The sequence below is a fragment of the Chrysemys picta genome, chromosome 3 (assembly GCF_011386835.1).
Source record: "Chrysemys picta bellii isolate R12L10 chromosome 3, ASM1138683v2, whole genome shotgun sequence".
NCBI lineage: Eukaryota > Metazoa > Chordata > Testudines > Emydidae > Chrysemys > Chrysemys picta.
The window spans coordinates 119,338,854-119,361,020 of NC_088793.1; the positions used below are offsets into that span (position 1 = coordinate 119,338,854).

The 22,167-nt window shown below is 42.3% G+C and overlaps 1 protein-coding gene across 2 annotated transcripts in view; it reads left to right on the forward strand.

Annotated features, from left to right (window-relative positions):
* The window catches only part of SYNJ2 (synaptojanin 2), an 88,155-nt gene that overhangs the window by 53,250 nt on the left and 12,738 nt on the right, over nucleotides 1-22,167 (forward strand). For both annotated transcript variants that reach the window (XM_008177873.4, XM_065588882.1), the window contains exons 11-22: nucleotides 92-257; nucleotides 1,421-1,612; nucleotides 3,738-3,822; nucleotides 4,659-4,799; nucleotides 9,042-9,234; nucleotides 11,048-11,206; nucleotides 11,453-11,609; nucleotides 14,150-14,267; nucleotides 16,868-17,086; nucleotides 18,598-18,676; nucleotides 19,832-20,000; nucleotides 20,846-21,016. In XM_008177873.4, coding sequence (XP_008176095.2) covers nucleotides 92-257; nucleotides 1,421-1,612; nucleotides 3,738-3,822; nucleotides 4,659-4,799; nucleotides 9,042-9,234; nucleotides 11,048-11,206; nucleotides 11,453-11,609; nucleotides 14,150-14,267; nucleotides 16,868-17,086; nucleotides 18,598-18,676; nucleotides 19,832-20,000; nucleotides 20,846-21,016 — 1,849 coding nt within the window. The remainder of the gene's footprint in view (nucleotides 1-91; nucleotides 258-1,420; nucleotides 1,613-3,737; nucleotides 3,823-4,658; nucleotides 4,800-9,041; nucleotides 9,235-11,047; nucleotides 11,207-11,452; nucleotides 11,610-14,149; nucleotides 14,268-16,867; nucleotides 17,087-18,597; nucleotides 18,677-19,831; nucleotides 20,001-20,845; nucleotides 21,017-22,167) is intronic.

Sequence of the window (22,167 nt, forward strand, 5' to 3'; positions counted from 1 at the left end):
TATCAGAGCTGCTTATTCATGAGTGACTTAAAAGGAAGTCTATATTATCACTGCAAAGATCACCTGTGTTGAACATTTTTGTCTAATGCAGGTAGGGAAGCTCAAGGATGGAGCCCGCGCTGTGTCACGCACCATTCAGTCAAATTTCTTTGACAGTGTGAAGCAGGAAGCCATCAAGTTGCTACTCATGGGTGATTTCTTCAGCGAGGAACATGCAGACAAAGGAAGGATGCTTATGGACAACACTGCTCTGCTGGGTAAGTCAGATTCTATGATTCTATGAGATGTAAATCTGTCTCCTTTGTCTTGTGTTTGCTTCCAGTTGTGCTAGATGACTAGTTGCATTCTTTTGATGAGTCTAGAAATAAACAGCTGTTGCACAAAGGCATTGATGTATAGAGGCAATGCTTTCAAGTCACAACAGCATGTGCTTGAATTCCACTATTTTTATTTCCCAAAATATTCGATTAGACTTCTGCATAGGTTGTCTCGTTCACTGATGATAATCTGTGCTGATGGAAGTTGTTGTCTACTGTTTAGAAGAGTGGATTAGGAATCAGAATTTCTGCAGGGGGTTTTCCAGCTTTGTCCCTGACTCACCCTTTGACCATGGGCAATTATCTTGGGACCAGATTTTTTTTACAAACTGGCCCCTCTTTTTGTGCTTGCAATTTGTGGATGCTTTAGGCCATTTAGGTGTCTAAATACCTGACTGCACATGCAAATTGGTTACCTAAACACTGAAATCACCTAATTTGCTCCTGCAAATAGCGGTGCTCAAAAAATTACACTCTTAATTATTTACACCCACCAAAAAAAAAAAAAAGAGGAAGTCTGATTAAAGCAAGGCTAAAATGGGGACCAGTCAGGAATAATCAAGATGGTGGGGTCTTATGTGGAATCCTGGCCATATCACAATACAGAACCAAGTTCATGATGGTTTTTCAGAATTAATGTATAACAGCATGCACCAAAAAAATCTAATGGGGCTTGGGTTTGGTTCTTAATTTGTGACATCATTTTGTGGGCCACGCTGAAAATCCCAAGAAAGACCAATCTAAAACCGTATTATTCAGTCATTATTAGGAAAGCATTCGAAAATTCTAATAACATATTTTGAATATATTTTCTTCAAGTTTGTCACTGTGAAAGTCCTGTTTTTCCCGTCCACTCCACTTACCTCCATGTGTGAATAGTACAACTCATTTCAGTGACTGCACTCAGTTACCAGGAAAGAAATTGATGGCATCATTTTCAGTTATGCAATTATTGTTATTTCCACTGGAATTACTTTTTTAGTTATTGCACTGATGCCAGTAAGGTAACTTTCATTATTTCACAGTAAGTCTACATGTCACTGACGTCTGTAGTACCATTCATTCCACTGCAGCAAATTGTCTTTACTTTCTCTCTCCATCAGTGACTCCCAGTATTTTGAAGGCCATGTCAGAGCGTCAGTTTGAATTCACGCACTTCAAGCGGATTCGTGTTGCCATGGGGACCTGGAATGTAAATGGAGGCAAACAATTTAGAAGCAACATCCTTGGCACCAGTGAGTTAACAGACTGGCTGCTGGATTCTCCCAAGCTCTCTGGGGTTTCTGAATTTCAGGGTAAGACTTTGAGTGGTAGTGTATCTGTTTTAAAATCAACATTATTTGTTAGCGTCTAATGGAACTGCAAAGTAGTTTAGGCCCTGTATTTGGCCATTCATACATCATCTGGTAGGGAATTCTAAGTGGCTGATTCTGCTCCCACTTGGCCTTATGCTGCACCCCTTCACAAGCCGTGGTGTAGCAGTCCATAGGTGGGGCTGGGAAGGCTGCTCATAAGTTAGAGAAACCCTCAGGGCTGCACTAACTGATGCTGAAGAGTGTTTTGGCCCTTACAGCATCCCAGAATCCAGAGTGTGCGAAGGTGGCATAAAATCACCTTACCCTGAGGTGGCCTTCTGCACTGAATCTCTCGCCCAGACAGCACAAAATCTGTCCCTAAATATCAGTTTTTATTCATGCGCCCCCATTCCTCCCCTTGTGTTTCAATCTCATTGGGAGTTAGGTGCCTTTAGAAATTCCACTGGACATCTATCTGCCTCTTTTGACACCTACATATCTTTAAAGATCTGGCCTTTAGGCACCTCTGAAAATGTTACACTTAATCCTTTAGTGTTTATAAAGCACTCCGAGACCCTCAGACAAAAGGAACTGTATACAGTAAGGGTAACCTTTTATTACATTACATTGTTACAAAGCAGGGTCCTTTTTTTAGTACTGTGTTAAACTGTTGTGTTTGTGGCTTGTTTGGACTGGCTGCTGACTTTCCTGTTCACAAAACAGGGCTTGTGATTGTAACTTATTTACAGATTTTACTAAAGAAAACAACAAAGGTAGTGTTCTGTCCTTCAGAAATGGAGTGGTTCTAAAATTACTGCTTGTCCTTTATTTTCCCTGTTACAGAGTAACACATAATCCTCTGCAGGCATTGCTGAGATATTCCTGTGCATAGCACACAAATATATGAACAAATTCCATGTATCCCTGGCTGTCTCATGTGAGCATTACTTCTCTTGAGCCCATACTACCGTAGTCTCAGAAGGCCCAGGAAGTAGGAGATTAATAACATTATGCTGCATGTGTTCTGTTCATGCACGCTAGACATACTTACTGACAATGAAGTCAGCCACCTCATGCAGTCAGCTGTTTTAATAATCTACATTAACGGCTAAATTTTAAAAAATGGGTGTCAAAATTACGCATGTGAAATATGCAGTTACTATTTTTGCATGTGAACTTTTCTGCTTTTCTTATTCTTAATTTGTGAGCAAATCTGATTTAGGCTCCTACCGTATTCTTCTGTGTAGTCCTATGGCTGAGTGAAGTTCTTGTTATCTGGTGAATAATAATGAAAACCCTTTCATTATTGTATGGCAAACCTGGTGAACAAGCAGATGTAGATGTAGCTCTGTGCCGCCACTTGAGAGATAAGTGTCTGATTTTCTGAGTCCTCTCCTAGGGGCATGCTCACACCTGGGTGGGAGGAGAGAGTATCTTACATTGCCCATCAGTGACACCTCCCCCCAGCTCCTGTACCAGTTAGTCTAAAGTGCATTATTGACATGATACATTCCTTCATCAGTAAGCAGCTACAACCCGTGGTGTAGGTTATTGAAGAAGACAGGGAAGAAACCTCCAAGACTTCCTCAAAGTAGTGGAAAATCTTACTCAGGGGAATGGGGGCAGAGGGGAGGAAGAAACATGCTGGTGTTGGACAGTAGTTGCAGCTAGATAAATTATCTGTGTCAAAAACAGACATCGAGATATTGGACCACATACTGGGTATGAGATTTCAATGTGACTGGATGGAGTGGGGCAAACCATTGTGACTTTTAGGTTGGGTACACAGTGGCATCATATCTTAGATCTGGGAAGTGAGGATCTCCCTCTAAAAAACATTGCGGAGGTCACAGCTAGAATAAAGTACTTTGTTCCAGGCTCCTTCCTACCAGAAAGATGCAGACAAACCAGAAGGAGAAAAGCAGAAAAATGATAAAGGGAACTGCAAGGGTTGCTTTCTGAAGATAGATTAAAAGAGCTATAATTATATAACTTGGCAGAGGATGCACAAGATTAACTACAGGACTTCTCTTTTTCTAATTTCTGTCAAGAAAGCAAATGATTAAACAAAACAACAAATAAAGTGGTAAAAAGTCTTGCATGACTTTTGTTCCTCTCCACACAGACGATGAGAGCTGCCCTCCTGACATATTTGCTGTGGGATTTGAAGAGATGGTGGAATTAAATGCAGGGAATATTGTAAATACCAGGTAGGTGAAAACAGAGCTGTGCTTTGCACATTCACCTGCCTGTGGTCCCTGTGTGTGGGAATGTTTGTCGTTAACAAATGCCCAGGTTACCAGCCCAAATGTGCACTCTCTTGCACTCTCTCATTTTTATACAATGCATATCACTACTTTCTAAGCCAATGCAGGGCACTATTTAACGCTGTGCTCCCAGTATCCTTTCTGATGCTGAAATGTTAAACTGCTAAAGTCTCTACACACAACTGAAATATATGTATGGAATTTTACAATGTGAGCAATATCTCTCTGTGCTTAAGTACTTATCTATGTGTATTCATAAAGGTACTGCTAGGGTAGGAAGTAGAGGTAAGGAATGAACTCTTCTTGTCCGTGCCTATGAAATAATGTGTTCCTTGACAGGCTGGAGGAGGACTCAGGAGGAAAGGGGCAAAAACAACCGAGGAAGGTAGCATTTCACTACTGATTCTTCTGGCTTAACATTTAGATATCATCTTTAGGAATGGCAAAGCTACAGTAGTGTGTAGCATGGTTGGTGGGCCAGCTATTCATCTGCATGTATCAGTAGATCTTTAGGACAAGAAAAATAAGGAGGTCTACAAGGTAGAATCTATGCAGACATAGCTGCCCAACCATCACTTGAGAGTAGCAGTGCATTCACTATTAAGCATGTGTAGCTGGTCACCTCCTAAGCAGTTAGGATCCATTTAGCTCTCACCTTACTGCCCTCTGCCTCATGCTGCAAGAGCAGGGGAAAGAGACATTGCAAAGAAAGAGGCTTCAACATGATTTTTATTATTTCATTTCTGTTCAATTCATTCAATGTTTTATTTTTGTTCCAGTACAACTAATAGGAAGATGTGGGGGGAGCAGCTTCAGAAAGCGGTTTCCAGGACTCACCGGTACATTCTGCTGACATCAGCACAGCTTGTTGGTGTTTGTCTCTTCATCTTTGTACGACCTTATCACGTCCCCTTCATCAGGTACGAGGGTGTCGTGTTTTCACAAATGGTTTCCTGCGGCCTGGGGTTGGGAGCAGGAAAAGCAGGCCTGGATTAATCAATGTGCACTGAGTGCAGTTAAATAGGGCTTCCATTTCAGGGGAGGTGCTGACTCCAGGGGGTACAAACTACACACACACAGAAATCATAGCCCAGGAAGGAGTGGCGGGGGAAGGACTTTTCCAGCATGATGTGGCAAGAACCAGTGGGATGGAGTGGGGAGCCGGGCCAGCCCTGTGGGATAGGAACTGCTGCTAGCTGAGTGCAGGGTGGGTTCGCTCTCTAACAGCCTCTCCAGGGCCCCTCATTCCCTCAGGGCAGAACCTGACCCTCCACCCCCCCCCCCCCCCCACACACACACACACAGATTGTCCCACCCTCTGGGGCAGTACCTGACTCTCATCCCAAGGCTTCCTACCCTGTAGGAGAAGGGAAGGTGGGGGATGCCTAAATGCCATAGTTCACAGGGCCCCAAAGTTCTTCAATCTGGCCCTGAGGTGAAGGCCTGTTTTTTGCTGAGAATTTCTGCTGCCGAAATGTGTTCTTCATTTTGTGTAAGCTCATTAACCCGTAATTGTAATTGTAAACACGAGGTTGGGCTAGGGATGGAAATAAAAATTCCAGTTAAAAACAGAATTTAATTGGCTAACAAATATTCTTTATTTCTTTATTTTAAATAAAATCAGTAGAAACGAGCAAGTTAGGACCTCTGTACAGTATTTTACAACATAAGCTGTACTGATGCCAAACTGGGCAAAAGGAGAAGACTCCCATCAGAAATAGACCAAGGAGGAGATATTTTCAAAAGCACAAATTGGAGTCAGGCCACTTGCTCCCTTTGACTTTCACTAGGAGTGGGCCATCTAACTGTCCAGGGCACCTTTATAAATTTCTCCCTACTTCCCTGCACACATCACCAGCACAGACAAAAGCTGGAGAAAAGAAATAGGCTTAATGCAGTTCGTAGAACCAACAGGGGAAGCAAATCCTAGAGGCAAGATCTCTCCTCTGAGAAGATCGTTCCTTTGATAGAGGAAGGGAGCCTGGGTTCAAGTCTCTACTTTGCCACAGGCTTCCTGTTTCACCTTGGGCAAGTCACTTTCTCTCTGTGACTCAGTTTCTCCTCTGTAGAATAGGGATAATAGCACTGCCCTACCTCACAGAGGCACTGTGAGGACAAATACATTAAAGATTGTGTGATGTTCAGGTGCTGTGGTAATGGGGATTGTATAAGATCCTTAGATAGACTGTCCTGCCATCAGTCCCCAGGATGAAATCCTGGCCCCATTGAAGACAATGGCAAAACTCCCATTGACTTTAGTGGGGCCAAGATTTCACCTCAGATTTTTAACTATAGTAACCATTCAGAGCGCCTTCCCCAGTTGTTCTAGTAGCACAAAGGGAGCGGTGCAGTCTCTGAGGCACCCAGGAACTAAGCCATATGTAGATCCCTACCAACACCTTGACTTGTGCCCTAAAGTAAATAGAAAGCCAATCTAGCCATTGCAGAACTGTCATAATATTCTCCCTGTGGCCAACAGTGCCAAACAGGTAGCTAGATGTACTCTGCACCAGCTGCAGCTTTGGAGTGTTCTTCAAGGGTAGTCTCATGGAGAGAGCACTGTAGTAATACAACCTGGAGTTACAAGGTCCAGATCTGAGATAAAAGGCTGCAGATTCACCTGAGGAAAAAAGATGCTTTTGGCCACTGGCGACATCTGAGATCCAGGAGCAATCAGGGCTGCGAAGTACACTTAGATCAAAAAACTCTTGGGCTAGAGAGTGGATAATCTTGTTGGTAATAAGATGAGAAAACTCTCCTACCATATATTTATGCTGCTTCTGCCACCAGCACTCCTTTCTTCTCTAGATTTAGCTTCAGCGAGCTTCGTGTCATTAAGTCTCCCATTTCAACCAAACACTGGGGAACCATATAGACTACAACATCTGAGCCTAAATTGACAGAGACAGAACTGTGTGATCTCTGTGTACAGTAGCGATGACAGTGGAACCCATACCATCTCCCAGTCTACCTCAGCAGACTCACATACACATTGGGTAGGTGGATAACAGAACAGAGCCTGCATGAAAATGCCTGTGCAGTGGAATGAAGTATGCCTATGGATATGCGGGTGGGAGAGGAGTAATTGGCCAGAACTACCCACTGGCATCTCTCAGAGAAGACTAGGACAATATCATCCACCGCATGCCAAATGCACTGCTGGGTCACTAAAACCTTCCAGAGTATCAATGCCTGCTGGGCTATCTTACTTTCTCTTTCACTATTCTGATATCCACCAAGAAGGTTCGTGCTCGTCGTATCTAGCTCTGCAGTCAGACTAATGGAATCCAGATAACACTAGTGTTCCCTTACTGCAGCCTTCTCTGTTCTAAAGGGAAAAGACTAAATTCCTGATTTTTTTTTAACTAACCTGTCTGATAAAAGTAGTCCAAAGAAGGAGAATACCTTTTACTAGGTGAAATTTGAGTACTCCAGCTTGAATAAAAAGGGATCAATAGCAGAATTAGTCAACAGACTGGTTCTGTTGCACCTGTCAACCTGTTAGCACTCAGATATAGAGCAGTGGCCCGTTGAAACTCCTGAAAGGTTTTGATTTTAGTAAGTGGCTGAGTTTCATTATTTAATACTAATGGGCTGCTACAGGATATATGGACACAGCCAATCCTAGCCACGTGATTTTTGTAGTTTAAAAAAAAAGAAAAATCCAGAAAAAGACAACAAAAATGATCAGAGGCAGAGAAAGGCTTCTATGCTAAGGGGGATTAAAAGATTAGGACTAGTGTAAACAGGAGATGAATGAAATGGGACGTGATTGAAGTATATATCACAGTGAATGGGTCAGGGAACTCAGAGGCTCAGGATACTATGAGGTTGTCTCACTACGTTTCCTATAACCTTAACCAAGAATGGACGATTAGATTCCAGTTGATAGTTGGATAGGTTGGCAGCATCAATGGATGGCTTCTTAGAGCAGAGACAGAACACAATTCCTTAAAATGGTCAGAACCCTCTCAGAGAAGGTGTTGATGTTCCCCACCAACCAACCCAGGAGCTAGTATTTCCCCACTGGCTTTCACCAGCCAGGAAAGAGAAGGAACCAAAGCATGGGTTGTGGTATGAAATTTCCCCAACACCTCTAGAACCTCCAATAATGTGTGTAACTAAAAGTCAACCAAAGACCTAACATTTGTTCCCTCCAGATATTGCCCTGTATCAATGGACACAAGTATTCTAGTCCAATGCACATGATTTTATGTACAAAGTAACTAAATTTTCTCAATAGGAAGGATTCACGCAGGGCTGGGGCAGTTACAATTATGATCTCACCATTTGCTTATCTGAACAGACAGACGTGCATTATTCTCAAAATAGACTGGCTCTCTAGGAGTAATTATCCTGCTAACAGGTGGTCTGTTTTGCCAAGTCGGTCCCTTTGTAATATAATGTAAAACAATGGTACATGAATTGCTAAGATGTAATTGAAATACCATGTAATTAACAATATGGATGCAACAGGCAATTTGTTATCAAAACTAACGCCATTTCAGTGCTCAGGGTCTGCGTATTTGTTTCTAATAATCAACTAGTTTGACAAATACAGATTTTATAATCTGTATGCTTTGAGATTTGCATTGATACACCAGAGATGTGGCCAACTCTTCACTACAAAAGTTGCATTTCATGGTATGGAAATGCCATTTCAGTTGATAATCAGCTGTCCGGTATTGATTCATATCAGCAGAATGGAAAATAAAAGGGAGTAAAAGGTGACCATTAATTATTGTCACTACTTCAAAGGATTTTTTTTTATAAAGACAAACATTAAAAGTAAACCTCATATAAGTTTCAAAAGCTACAGAAATATTTTCATGCAAAGAATGCTGAATAGTTTGGAAAGGATGCCAAGGGGGGTGGTCCAAGGAGAAAGTTATTTCATTCAATTGTTTTATTACTGTATTATTGTTTTTTTAACTGGTAATCTGAAACATCAATACAGCCAGTAGTAATGTTGCAGCAAAAGACCCTAAGAGATCTATTGAACAACATGAATCTCTGCTCATTCACATGTTTAATAATTGGAATAATGGAGGGAAAACAAAACCATCATTCTAAAAAGATATGTTTTTCCTTTCCACTTTCCAGTAATGATTGATGAATTTTTTTCCTCCTCTCTCCCCCCACCCCCAACTTTTTTGGTCCAGGGATGTAGCAATAGACACAGTGAAAACAGGGATGGGAGGGAAAGCTGGAAATAAAGGCGCAGTAGGCATCCGTTTCCAGTTCCACAGCACCAGTTTTTGCTTCATATGCAGTCACTTGACAGCTGGTCAGTCTCAAGTGAAAGAGAGGAATGAAGATTATAAAGAGATTACACAGAAACTCAGCTTCCCAATGGTAAGAATGTAAGATGTCTCAGACAAGAAATGTTGTGAATGGGAGTGAAAATTGTATCCTTAAATTTTTAATTGTGAGAGTTGGTAGCAATCTACACCACCTGGCAAGTCAGCACAGGAGGCAATTCAAAGTCATGGAGTATTCACACAAAAGAACTTAATAAAAAAGAAAGTAAGGTTGAAAGCATATTTCCATGGAGACCAGCTAACCCAAAACCAAATGATACTTTCTTTACAAAAATTCTACACCTTTAAAAAACCCAGATGTTAGAATTCCTGAACGTGAACAATGAAGGGATCTAACCATTTTCCTCCATCATAATGTTTCATCACTCACTATCACACCCACCTGATTCACAGATTGAAAACTTTATGCATTGTGGACCAGATTCTCCAGTTTGCCAAGATTACACGTGAAGAACCAGGTGTGGTGGCATCAGAGAGAGAGTAATGGCTCCCTGGTTCTCTGCTCAGACCCAGAACAGATTAGTTCCCCCTGGGGCTGCTCTAACTTGAATTAGTTAGCAAGAATCCCTAAAAGACCATTTTCTATCAGAGCATACCCATACTCCAGCCACAACTGGACATGCCACAACTCCTCAGTCTCATGCACACAGCTTACATGTCTCCTGCTCTTCTTCAGCCTTCCTCCCTGCACTTCCCCTAGAGTCCCATGTCCCAAGACCAAGGAGCGCACCTTAATTGTTATCTTTTTTAGACGGTGGTGCAAACAGACATTCTGAGATCCCTTTCTTCTGTATTTATATCCGATATGATTTCTTTTGGATGGTATTCTGTTGATCTTTCTTTTTAAGGCCAGCAAGTGGCCCTGTAGGGTTTTTGTGGCTGTGTTTCTGTGCTTGCCTTAATGGTGTTGGCCACTTTAGATTTCCACAGCTGCCATTTCTTTCAGACTTCTCCAGAGAGCCTGTAAGCCAGGGAACGAGAGGACCAGTTTGTGATGTGTTCATTTATTCTGTTAAGTCAGCAAAGAATAGCATTTAGGTTGAAGAGCATAAAATTTAACTCCCTGTTGTTTCCAGGGTTTAGAGGCTTGACACATATAGCATATTAATCAGTTTCCGTTTATGTTAGAAATAATAGTGCCAGTATTGAAGCCCTGCATAGAATATCCATTCTAAATGGCCATAAAATCATGCATATAGGAGTCCTTGCTTCCAGTAGCTCATTAACTATTTTATATCCTGTACGTTTACTATATTGGTGTAAATATATGTAAATCTCGGCTCTCTATGAGCTAAGATCAAGTGTATATTAACAGTGCCCTCTAGTGATGCTATAGATACAGGTCTGAAGTGTTTCCTTTATGAATCCCTGTGTTTAGAGGTTTATAACTTATTTGAAAAAACGTGCAGTTATTTGTGGCATAACACATGAAGCTTAAACATTGGAGTGAATCTCTGTTAATATTATTATTACTTTACATTTACAGAAATGTGCTATGCAGTTGTAGAGGCAAATTTTCAGCCTGGTCTTGACTGAAGCCTCTATTTTTGCGGGTGTATACGATAGCAAGAGCATTTTGTGGCTGCAGTTTAGATCATGCAGGCATATAAGTCCTTGACTGTGCCAGCAATTCAGATATCTAAATTATGGATGTAAAATTGTGACTAAATAACTGTGGGATGCAGAAAGAAATGTAGAGACCACTTTTTTAGTCTGCACTGGATTTAGCAATTAAAACCTCATAAACAAGTCCAAAATATAATATTCCAGGGAGACTGAGTTTTAAACTCAGTTGATTAAAATGTATAATTTTAAAGTGTGTCTTAAATTCTGTATCTCCTAACCAGGGAAGGAATGTGTTCTCACATGACTATGTTTTCTGGTGTGGTGATTTTAACTATCGCATCGATCTGACATATGAAGAAGTCTTTTATTTTCTTAAACGACAAGACTGGAAAAGACTCCTGGAATTTGATCAACTACAGCAGCAGAAATCCAGTGGAAAAGTAAGGGGATTTATCCCACTTGCTCCAATTTGAAAATAGCTATTTTCCAAAACACCCATATTTTGATCTGAATTAATTGCCTTTAAGAAAGAATGAAAATGAGGGCATTTTCAGACATGCGTTTCTATGGGTACATTCATTTAAAAAAAAATCAAAGTGTGATTATACTAATAAAAGTGAATATGTGACAATGAAACCTTCATAAGCAGGAATTTAGCTGATTGAAAAAATGATATTTTTCAATAGATTTTTAAAGACTTTCATGAAGGCACTATTAATTTTGGACCAACATATAAATATGACGTTGGCTCAGAGGCTTATGATACAAGTGATAAGTGCAGAACCCCTGCTTGGACTGACCGAGTGCTTTGGTGGAGAAAGAAGCTTCCGTTTGATAAAACAGGTGTGTAGGGTCTTTCTCATTTTTGCATTTCTCATTTTAAATAATGATGCTGGGCAGTCAGATCTCACTGGATCCAAGGGACAGAATTTGGTCTAGTGGTTAGAGAAGAAGACGGGCAGTCTGAGATTCTAGGTTCTATACCTGGATCTGGCCTTTAGTCTGGGTGAAACTGTGATTACCTTACTCATGGTGGTACTCCCTTTGGTTTCAGTGGGACTGTTTTCATGAATACAGAAGTCACATTTGAAACCTGATCAAGTTACTTAGCTATAGCCTACTCCTGCTCCTGTTGTTACTAATTTCAATAAGGGTCTGAGCCTTGTGCCTTGGTCTCCTGAGATGTTATTGGTTTCCTCAGTTATTAGGGAATGATAATACTGAATGTTATGAGGTTTTATTAATTCATACTTGTAAAGTGCTCTGACATCCTTGAATGGAAAGTGCTACAGAAGTGCAATGCATTACTTTATCTGTAAGTTAAAAGCTATAAAATACTAAGACAGTTTAAAAAAAAACAACTAAACTTTTTGCAGCCAGAGCCATATTTCCATACCAGCCTCTAAATCTGCATGTCATCCATCAGTGTGTGTAAAAACTGCACTTACACATGCAAAGTGAAGAGTTATGTGAGAAATTATCTGATTCATGCATACAAAGGTGAATTTACCTCTTAAGATATAAGGGTCATCCCGTGGACTGCCTTAGTATAAATATTGTGAAGGAAAGCGAGGGTAACCAGAGAGGATGTCAATGTAACATAAATCATCTCATATTTATTTTAAAATCTGATGGTGTAGTAAAAAGAGGATCATGACCAGTAAATAGAGGCATGAGCTTAAGAAGCAATAAAACCGTAGAAGGGATGAGATACAGGGGATAACAATATGTGAACTTCAGTTTGTGTGAGAAATAAGCTCTAATATTGGTAGGGCTGCAGTTCTTCTAAGCCAGTCGGGTCCTACACATAGGTATAGAGGGGTTTGTGTTGCGGTAGATAATCGAAATATCCCAGCTGAATAGCCAAGAAGAAAACAACACTTGGATGAGAGGATAAAAGTGCTGGTATCCCCTCCCCTCACTTCTCACAGTTAGCAGAGGCACCCTCTCTCCATTTCTGGCTGCTCAATAATTGACCCAATTTTTGTTTCCCTTCCACCTTGTAGACCACAGATAGCCTGAAAATCCTCCCTTAAGAATTTACCTCTCACTCTTTCCGTTTTATTCATGTTTCTATAACTTTGTCATTTTTTCATGTTTGTAGCAGGTCTGCCATTGTTCTAAATGCATGCAGAAGTTGAATAACTCTCCTCATATTTTCCAACTACTTTATGATTGTTGCAGACTATCCAGTAATTCCATTGCATCTTTTCAGCTAAAAAAATATCCCCAACTATTTCAATAATTTCCCTTTCTCCCTCAATTCTTCTTTCAAGTGGCCCCAGAGAGGACTTCAACAGGCTGAGCAGACACTGTAGATAGGATGATCTAGCAAGGCTGCAAGAGCCCACCATATGTCGGAAGAAAGTAGCAAATAAGTGAAACATCTTTCTCCTGTACTTACAGACCTTCCAGAGCTAGCCCAAGTGGTAATACAGCTAGGAGATCCATCTTCTCCCCCTCCCCGTTTTCTGCCTTTGAGCCCCACCCAATCCTTCTGGTTCCATTCACCACCTATAAACTCCACTACCCCTTCTGATTTTGTGGCAAAGCTTCCTCTCTCTCTCTCTCTCTCTCTCTACCGCTTATCTGCCCAATAGTCCAACTTCCATTTCTGTTCTAGAGAGTGGAGGATAATGGGTGTGTGGGCCAGAGAGCTGTTTGCAGAGGTGGGGAGACATTCCTTCCATGTTGTTTACAATTCAATTCCTAGATCAAAGGGAAGAGATGGTATAGCTGGTATGAGGCAGCCAGGAGAAGTGACTGTGTCCGACAGTAACTCATCTTGAGCTCTGGAGATGAGAAATAATCCTTCTCCCCAGGCCTAGCAATGCTTCCCTCCATTTCTCCATGCTTCCAAGAGCAGCACAGTGCCTCCCCTGGCATAAAGGGGGAGCCCAGAGTAGGCACTAGCTGGTAAGGAAGCAACAATCTATACTACACTCTTATCCTATATTTGAACACTTCCTGTCACCCAGAAAAATCATGTGGAAAGCAGAGAAGCTATAGCCATACAGGATTTCCTCTTTCTGTTCTCTTAACTGCATGTGGTTATTTCAAAATATAGGCTTTTTCAGGCTGGAGGAAAATGCTATTCTTTAATGTGACAGTGTATGATGCTAAATTATATACGTCTCTGAAAAGTTATTGGTTTACGTTTTGTCCTGTTCTAATGATCTGTGCTATCGATTGCACTTCTTTTTACATTTTGTTTTCTATCAGGAGATTCAAGGTCTAGCGGGATATAAGCCATCTTTTAGATGGAGTGCTTCAGGAACAATGTGTTTGGGTGAAAACCACAGTTCTGTGAAATGCAGATTGCTAAAATTGTTTTAATTATTGTTACGAGTCTGTGAACTTTAATGCTCTTTTGTGCTGTATAGCTGGAGAGATCAATCTCCTAGATAGTGATCTGAGTGCTGACACTAAAGTCAAACACACTTGGACTCCTGGTGCCCTGATGTATTATGGAAGAGCGGAGCTGCAGGCATCTGATCACAGGTAATGTCCTAGTTTAGATGATCTTTCTGAGGCTCACTGAAGTACATATTCAATGGAAGGGCTAAGAATGATTGTTAATGGACACTACATGCTTATTCTCTGTTCAGCACTTTGACATTTAAACCCATCATAGTTCTAAACCAAAGGGTGGCAATGCCCAGGGGCCTTGTATTAATTTTCCTCTACACTATGATCTTAGCAAGGGCTGGACAAGCCGCAGAGGCAAGGCCTGGATGATTTGATGCCTCTCCTCATTAATTTCTGACAGCTCAAGCCAATCAAAGGTGCAGCAATGACAGGCTACCACCTAGTCTTCTGCTAGAACGAAGGCAGCTGAGATGTGTTGCCATAGCGGTATAAATTGTGTGTGTACAGCTGGGGTGTGTGTGAATGTTAATGAGCTTCCCTGAGATGCAAACACATTAAACTTCCCCACTTTCCTGAGAAATGGGAAGAGAACAAAACCAAAAATTGAGACAGCCACATTGATTATAGATCTTCTCCCTAAAGAAAAATGTTATAGATTAACTTCCGTTGCTCACTGTTATTGTTTCACTTGTTCTGAAATGAATGCTATGAGTGTTTTGATAAATGTATCTCAAAAGCTTGTCTGTTTTCAACATCGCTTCTGTAATTATCCTGGGCTGCTCTATGGAAATGTTGTTGTTTTGTTTCTCACAACAGTGGTCAATGAATCACAAAAGTTAACCCTGTGCTTTTCACAGCATTGTTACTCTAGAGGACTGTTTCACCTTTCTCCAGTAATGAAAGAACATGCTTCTCACAAACAAACCACTTCTCTATGTCAAGGCACTAGCCCATTCGCACTGACACTACTGGCTCCTGCAGCTAACAGTGTCATTGCCACAGTCATTATAAAATGCAACATTTGAAGCCTGGCTTCTTTTACCTTGGCTCCCAATTACAGCAACCACCACTACAGTAACCATGTTTTAACAACACTTTTTAGTTACACTCAGTAGGTTGGATTTTCCAGGATGTGCTATAAAAAGAGACTCCAGAGTATCTCTTTTAACATACAGCAATGTACTAATCAACAATGTTTTCAGAAATAATTCACACTTCCTATAGAAGGTTGTTTTAATTTCTGTCTTTCCTTCATCTCAACCTTCAGTCTTTTTGTTCATTCTGGTAGTGTGTATTACAGAACCAGCTGTAGTGGACGTAGCAGGTAGCAATGACAGGTAGTTAGATAGTCAAGTGTCCAATGAGTGCCCTCAATGCATTTGCAAGTACAATCTTGAGGGTGCAGATTGCATCTACAGAGGCCGAGCCTCAGCCCTTTTGACAGCTTGTCCCTATTTATGTAGCTTTGACACTCAGAGCTAACACAGAAGAGACGATTCATAACTATTTAGAATATCATTGATGCGTCTGTACTACACAAACATGTTGCATACTTAAGGGTACTTTGTCCTCTCACTGTTAGTCCTGGGGCTAGGGCAAAAGAACTGGAAGCCAAGACTGCTTTGTCTTGGACATCCTGTGTGACTTTGGGCAAACCATTTAACCTCACTATGCCTCTTGGAAAATAACAACACTTCCCTATTTCATAGAGGTGTTGGGAAACAATTTATTAATATAAGTAAAGCACTCTGAGATCTTGGGATGGAAGGTCCTATGGAAGTGCCAAGTACTATATTAGTGTTATTATTATGTTTGCTAATACAGTATATTATCACCACTATCTTTCAGCTAAATGTAGTTGTGGTAAATCTGAGAGACCCTATATGAGGGAGTAATAAATTAGGAGTCAGGACTCCAGGGTTCTATTGCCCTCTGTGCTGCTTATTATGTGGCCTTGGGCCCACTACTCAACTTCTCTCTCGCGCGGTATGTCTACACTGCCGCTGGGAGCGTGCTTCCCAGCTTGGGTAGGTAGACATGCGCTAGCTCTGTCCAAGGTAATGCATGAAAAATAGCAACATAGCTGGGGTTTGCACAGGTGGCAGCTCGGGCTAGCCACCTGAGTACAAACCAGGGCCAGCTCCAGGCACCAGCTTGCCAAGCAGGTGCTTGGGGCAGCACTCCGGAGAGGGGCGGCACGTCCAGCTATTCAGACGGTCCCTCACTCCCGCTCGGAGCAAAGGACCTCCCGCCGAATTGCCGCCGCAGATTGCGATCGCGGCTTTTTTTTTTTTTTTTTTTTTTGCGCCACTTGGGCTGGCAAAAACCCTGGAGCCGGCCCTGGTACAAACCCAGCCAGACCCCAGGGGTATGTATTTGGGTGGTTAGCCCAAGCTGCTACCCCAGCTACACTACTATTTTTTAGCATACTAGTTCAAGCAGAGCTAACACGTCTGTCTACCTGAGCAGGGAAGCATGTTCCCAGCTGCCGTGTAGACATATCCTATGTGTAAAATGGGTATTACAGTTATTTACTTCAAAGGGGTATTGTTAGGCTTAATTAAAATATCTGCAAAGTGCTTTGAGATCCCGGGATGAAAGGTGCTGTAGAAATACAACGTCTAAAAATAGATTCTCGCTTTCGGACAACCAATCTTTTGCATGTCCTATTATTTGAGGGTGATTTTAGATAACATGAAAGCAATGTCTGTGTGTGTGTGTATAAAATCTAGGCCCGTGTTAGCTATTGTAGAAGTGGAAGTCCAGGAAGTTAACGTGGCTGCCCGCGAGAGCGTTTTCCAGGAAGTGTCATCCTTCCAGGGACCATTGGATGCCACCGTAATGGTAAATCTCCAGTCACCAACCCCTGAAGAGACAAACGAATTTCCTGAGGACTTGCGGACTGAGCTTATGCAAATATTTGAGAATTACGGCACCATTGTTCTTGTCAGGTAAATGTTGATTCCTTGACATGTGCAATCTATTTTTTTTTAATCCTAATTAAAATACATTAACTGCGTGGAATAGGAATAACCATTTTAGACTGTAATGGATTGCATTAATAGTTAGAAATTATCAGCACTTATGTTTTATTTCTCTCCATCCTACTAAAGAAATATCCTAACAGGTTCCTTGACTATGTGAGGGAGAAGGGTATGCAGTGCTCCAAGTCACAGGCTTCGCCCTGAGTCTGCCTCCCTGGGGTCAGCTCTTCACCTTGCTCAGGCTCAGCCCTTTAATTCTCATGCATTGGGTGTTGCCTCAATTTGCAGTACTTCTAAGCTGTGCCTCCCATTCCTGTGACTGAGAAAATCTGCCTTCCTTGGCAATCTTTCACACCCACTTGGATCTCCTGGGTGACTCCATCCCTTTTGGATTTTAGAGCCTCTAACCTATCCTTGGGGGCTCAGGCTTTTTTGTCATTCCTGGACCTACTGAGTGTGAGGGAGGGTGTTTGATTCTATACCCTGTTGGAGCAGTTTTGTTTCCTTCAGTTGTGTTATTTTGGGCCTCCTGGTAGCTATGGGACTTCTGTGTTGAAGAAAACGAGCACAGCTTGGCATTATCTGATTTACATTACCATGAGTGGAAGAAAACAACAGGATCAAAAGTACTTGTCCAAAGTGGGAAAAGGGCTAGCAGATCCGACTGTGCCACTGAAATGGGAGTGATGTTACACTGTTCAGCTGGGGCATACATCTTAAGTTGTGCCTGGTCACAAAATGCTGCTATCCCTGCTGCTTCCTGCTGGAATCTAACTTCTTCGTGGCAGTAGTTGTGACTTGACAGCAAGACCAACAAATCAATTACAAGGCATTTGACCTACTTATTACAGGAGATTGTTTTGCTAAATACTGTCAGCTTGGCTCTCTGTCTAGCCCTGCACACTACTGAGTAGGGGGTATGTGTTCAAGAGCAGCCCTAGGACCCCACCACCGCATGGTTTGTGAAGGTTTGGAGCATTGCACGGCTGCTGAGAGGAGTGTGAAAGAAATGTGCTTTGCTTTTTTCACGCCCCTTTGCAGCTTGCCATAGGACAGAGTAGTAGCCTTTGAGGAGGTTGTGTGCCCTCTGAGAGGCAGCTTTAGTGCAGAGTTCACACAGAGCAGATGAAGCTGGTACATGGAAGGGGAGAGCTGTGTTACACGGGGATGGGGAAAATACTGTGGATGAAGGAAGAGGTGTGGCATTTTCTTAACCTCTGCTCAGAGGGATGAACTGTTGCTTTGAGGACAGCCCCAGTAGCGTCCACTCTGGTGGGGCCACATGAGGGAGGACGGGTGGTGAGGGAGAGCCAGTGCTGGGATACTTGGTCCCACCTGTCACAAAAACACTTGTAAGTAATTACGCTATTGAAAGAGCTAAATGAAAAAATGCAGAATTACTATAGTCACCATTTAGCCCTACTATTTCCTTGTGGACAGCAAACTGTACAGTTGTCTCCTCTCTCTGTTCTTACTAGGATCAATCGAGGTCAGATGATGGTAACATTTGCAGACAGCAGGTCAGCTCTCAGTGTTCTGGATATGGATGGTATCAAGGTAAAACCATCTCTGGTTTATTTTAGTGAATTCACACTAAACTTTTCAAAAATGGGTGGCTTAGGTTAGATACCCAAGTCCATATCTAGGCACCTGAATCTATGGCCTGATTTTTTCAAAGAAGCTGAATACCCCCAATGATTACTTCTAAGGCCTGCCCATATAAGGGAGGCAGGTATTGCTTCTTCAGGTGCTTATAAATAGAGCTCTGGAACTGGAACATTTGTAATGGTGCCAACATGTACAGTAATGCAAAATGTATCAGCAGCTAAGGTTCCACTCTGCTTTAATTTCTCACATGGATCAACAGTCATGTTTGTTTGTTTGGGGAGGCAATTTGGGGCCTGCTTTATGGTTAGGTATCAGGCTGCTAGAGCACTGGTGGGATTTTTCAAAATGCCTAAGTCAGTGGTTCTCAACCAAGGGTACGTGTACTGCTCTATATCTTATACACTAAAATGTAAGTACAATATTTATATTCCAATTGAATTATATGGTAAAAATGAGAAAGTACGCAATTTTTCAGTAATAGTGTGCTGTGACACTTGTATTTTTATGTCTGATTTTATAAGCAAGTAGTTTTAAGTGAGGTGAAACTTGGGGTATGCAAGACAAATCAGACTCCTGAAAGGGATACAGTAGTCTGGAAAGGTTGAGAGCCACTGGCCTAAGTGATTTACGAGTACATATCCCATATGCTCTTAAGTCACTAAGGCATTTTTGAAAATACCACCCCTAATTATTATGATTATCATCATTTTAAAAATTATACAGCATAATTGCTGTGATATTTTACCATTTCTCTCCAGTAGCAAATGACTGTTGAGTGCAGCATTGAGTAACCAAGAACCACAAGGCTAATTTCAGTATGAAAACTTTGAAGAAAGTCACAACATAAACAAGCCCAATAAGAGCAGCAGAGTTGTTTAGTCAATACCTGGAATATTGTTACATCCAAAGGATTAATTCTGGGTTGTTTTTTTCCCCTGATGGTACTAGGAAGAGTATTTCCTTGTCATTGAACTTCTGAAATGAATCTGGTGCCATCCAGATTTCTGAAGCACTTGTGGGATGGAACATCTGCATTTACTCAGCCTGTTGGAGCACTGTTCTCATTTTCTTAACAAAGGGAAAACAATTCTTTCATGACTCTAGGTCAAGGGCAGAGCAGTGAATATCCGGCCTAAGACTAAGGATTGGCTGAAGGGCTTTCAGGAGGAAATTGCTCGAAAACGGGAGAGCATTGCACCCATGTCACCCACAGCAAACTCCTGTCTGTTGGAGGAAAACTTTGATTTTTCAAGTTTGGACTATGAATCAGAAGGTTAGTAGCACAACTCCAGGCTGAACCATGAGAATTTACTTTGTTCACTTTGGTTGTGGGGAGAGGGTAGATATCTGTATGTGATCACTATCTTAGTTTGTAATAAAACAATTCTTAGAAACAGGTTCGTAAACAGAGCCCTGATCTGGCACTGTGAACTACTCGGGTAGACCCCAGTTCTCATGCAGAGCCCCATTGACTATCAACTATCCGCACCTGCTCAGTACTAAAAAATACGCTTAAAATTATCTATATCAGTGTTTCTCAAACTGGGGTCCCAACCCAAAAGGGAGTCGCAAGGCTTTTGTAGGGGGATCGTGAGATCACAACAGTGTTGCTAGGGGAAAGGGGAGTTGCAGGGGATACAGTAGCTGCCGCTCTCTGGCCACCCAGTTCTAAAGGCAGCACCACCACTAGCAGCAGCACGGAAGTAAGAGTGGCAGTACCATACCATGCCACCCTTACTTCTGTGCTGCTGCTGGCGGCGGCAGTGCTACCTTCAGAGCTGGGCACCCAGCCAGCAGCTGCCACTCTCCGGCCACCCAGCTCTGAAGGCAGCACCAGCGCCAGCAGCAGCGCAGACGTAAGGGTGGCGATACCATGAGTACAGTAATTTGCTATCACTTTTGGGGGGAGGGGAGTCATCACAGCCTGAAATATTTTCAAAGGGGGGCCCAGCAAAAAAAGTTTGAGAACCCCTGATCTAAATACACAGAAAAGCAATAATAAAAACACATGGAATCAACAAAAATTTTGCCTAACAAAATAATCTGTATAGAAAATGGGAGTGAGAAGAGAATATGTGTTTTCTGACAATGTCTGCGTTTTCAAATATTTTGTTTCAGGCGATATATTAGATGATGAGGATGATTATTTGGATGACATACTGCCTCAGCACCCCGTAGCAGAGATGACAGAAGGCTTACCTGTGGGTCCTGAATATTTTACGGTTGCACCCACAGTAACTTCAAGCAAATCTCCACTGCTTACTGGAGGAAAGCCACATCCATATAAAGGTAAGTTATGTGGCTTCTTTAAAGCAAGACCTTAAAGCTTGTTTCCTTATGCTTTTCTTGGCTGTTTGTTGTGTTCACATGTTCTCTCTTGGTTTATACTTAGATTATAAGATTTGCAGGACAGGGACCAGATTTTTATTCTGGTTCATAGAGTGCCTAGCACAGAAGGGCCCAGGATCCACGACTGGAGCCTCTGAATGCTACTGCCATACAAAAAATAAACAAGTAATTAAGCTTAACCCTGCCTTTACTCTGTTCTGTTCAGGGCAGGGTAGTTGTGCCTAAGAGAGGTGCATGTGTATACATATTATAAATCATAAGAAACAGAAGTAACTCTCCTTAGTTGTCTCGCATCACATAGCACCAGTGCACACAATACAGAGTTGTTCTTACTTTATGTTCTTGTCAGTAAGGCCTCGTCCATGAAGTCAATTGAAAGACTCCCATTGACTTCAGTGGACTTTGGTTCAGGCTTTAAAACCATAGGCATTGTAAGCAGTGGAATCTGAACTCTCCGGAAACTTGCCAGTGAATTACTTCAAACGAGTTCCTGTTCCCACCAAGACTAACAGTTTGCTTTCCCCCCCGTGCTCTGATTTTACTTATTTTTGGCAATTTTGAGGTTCGGGCACCCTCTGACTTAAATAAGGTCGCTTTGAAAAACTTGCCAGTTGCTTAAAATTACTGTACAACGTTAATCTCATTATCCACAGTGTTCCTTCTCCTTAGCATTGGGATTGCCTAAGGAATACTGCAGATACTGAGGTAACATTGTATAGTTATCTCTGCAAATGGCAAGTTACCTTAGCAGGCACCCATGCTTAATGCTATGATTTTCTCAAGGAGGTCACGGAATTCATGACTTCTGAAGACCTCCGTGACTTTAGCCTGCAGGCGGCTGGGAGCTGCAGGGTCCCGCCGCTGGCGGGGGCAGACAGAAGCTGCAGGGTACCCCCTCCACCTACGGCAGTGGGGCCCCCTGAGTTCCAAGGCGGTGGGGGACCCCCAGAGCTACCGGCCGCTGCAGGCAGTAGGGGACCCCTGGAGCTACCAGCTGCCCCGGGCGGTGGGGTACCCCGCAGCTCCCCGCAGTTCCACCCTGCCATGGGCGCAGGGTGCCCCACAGCTCCTCAGCACTGCAGGCACCAGGG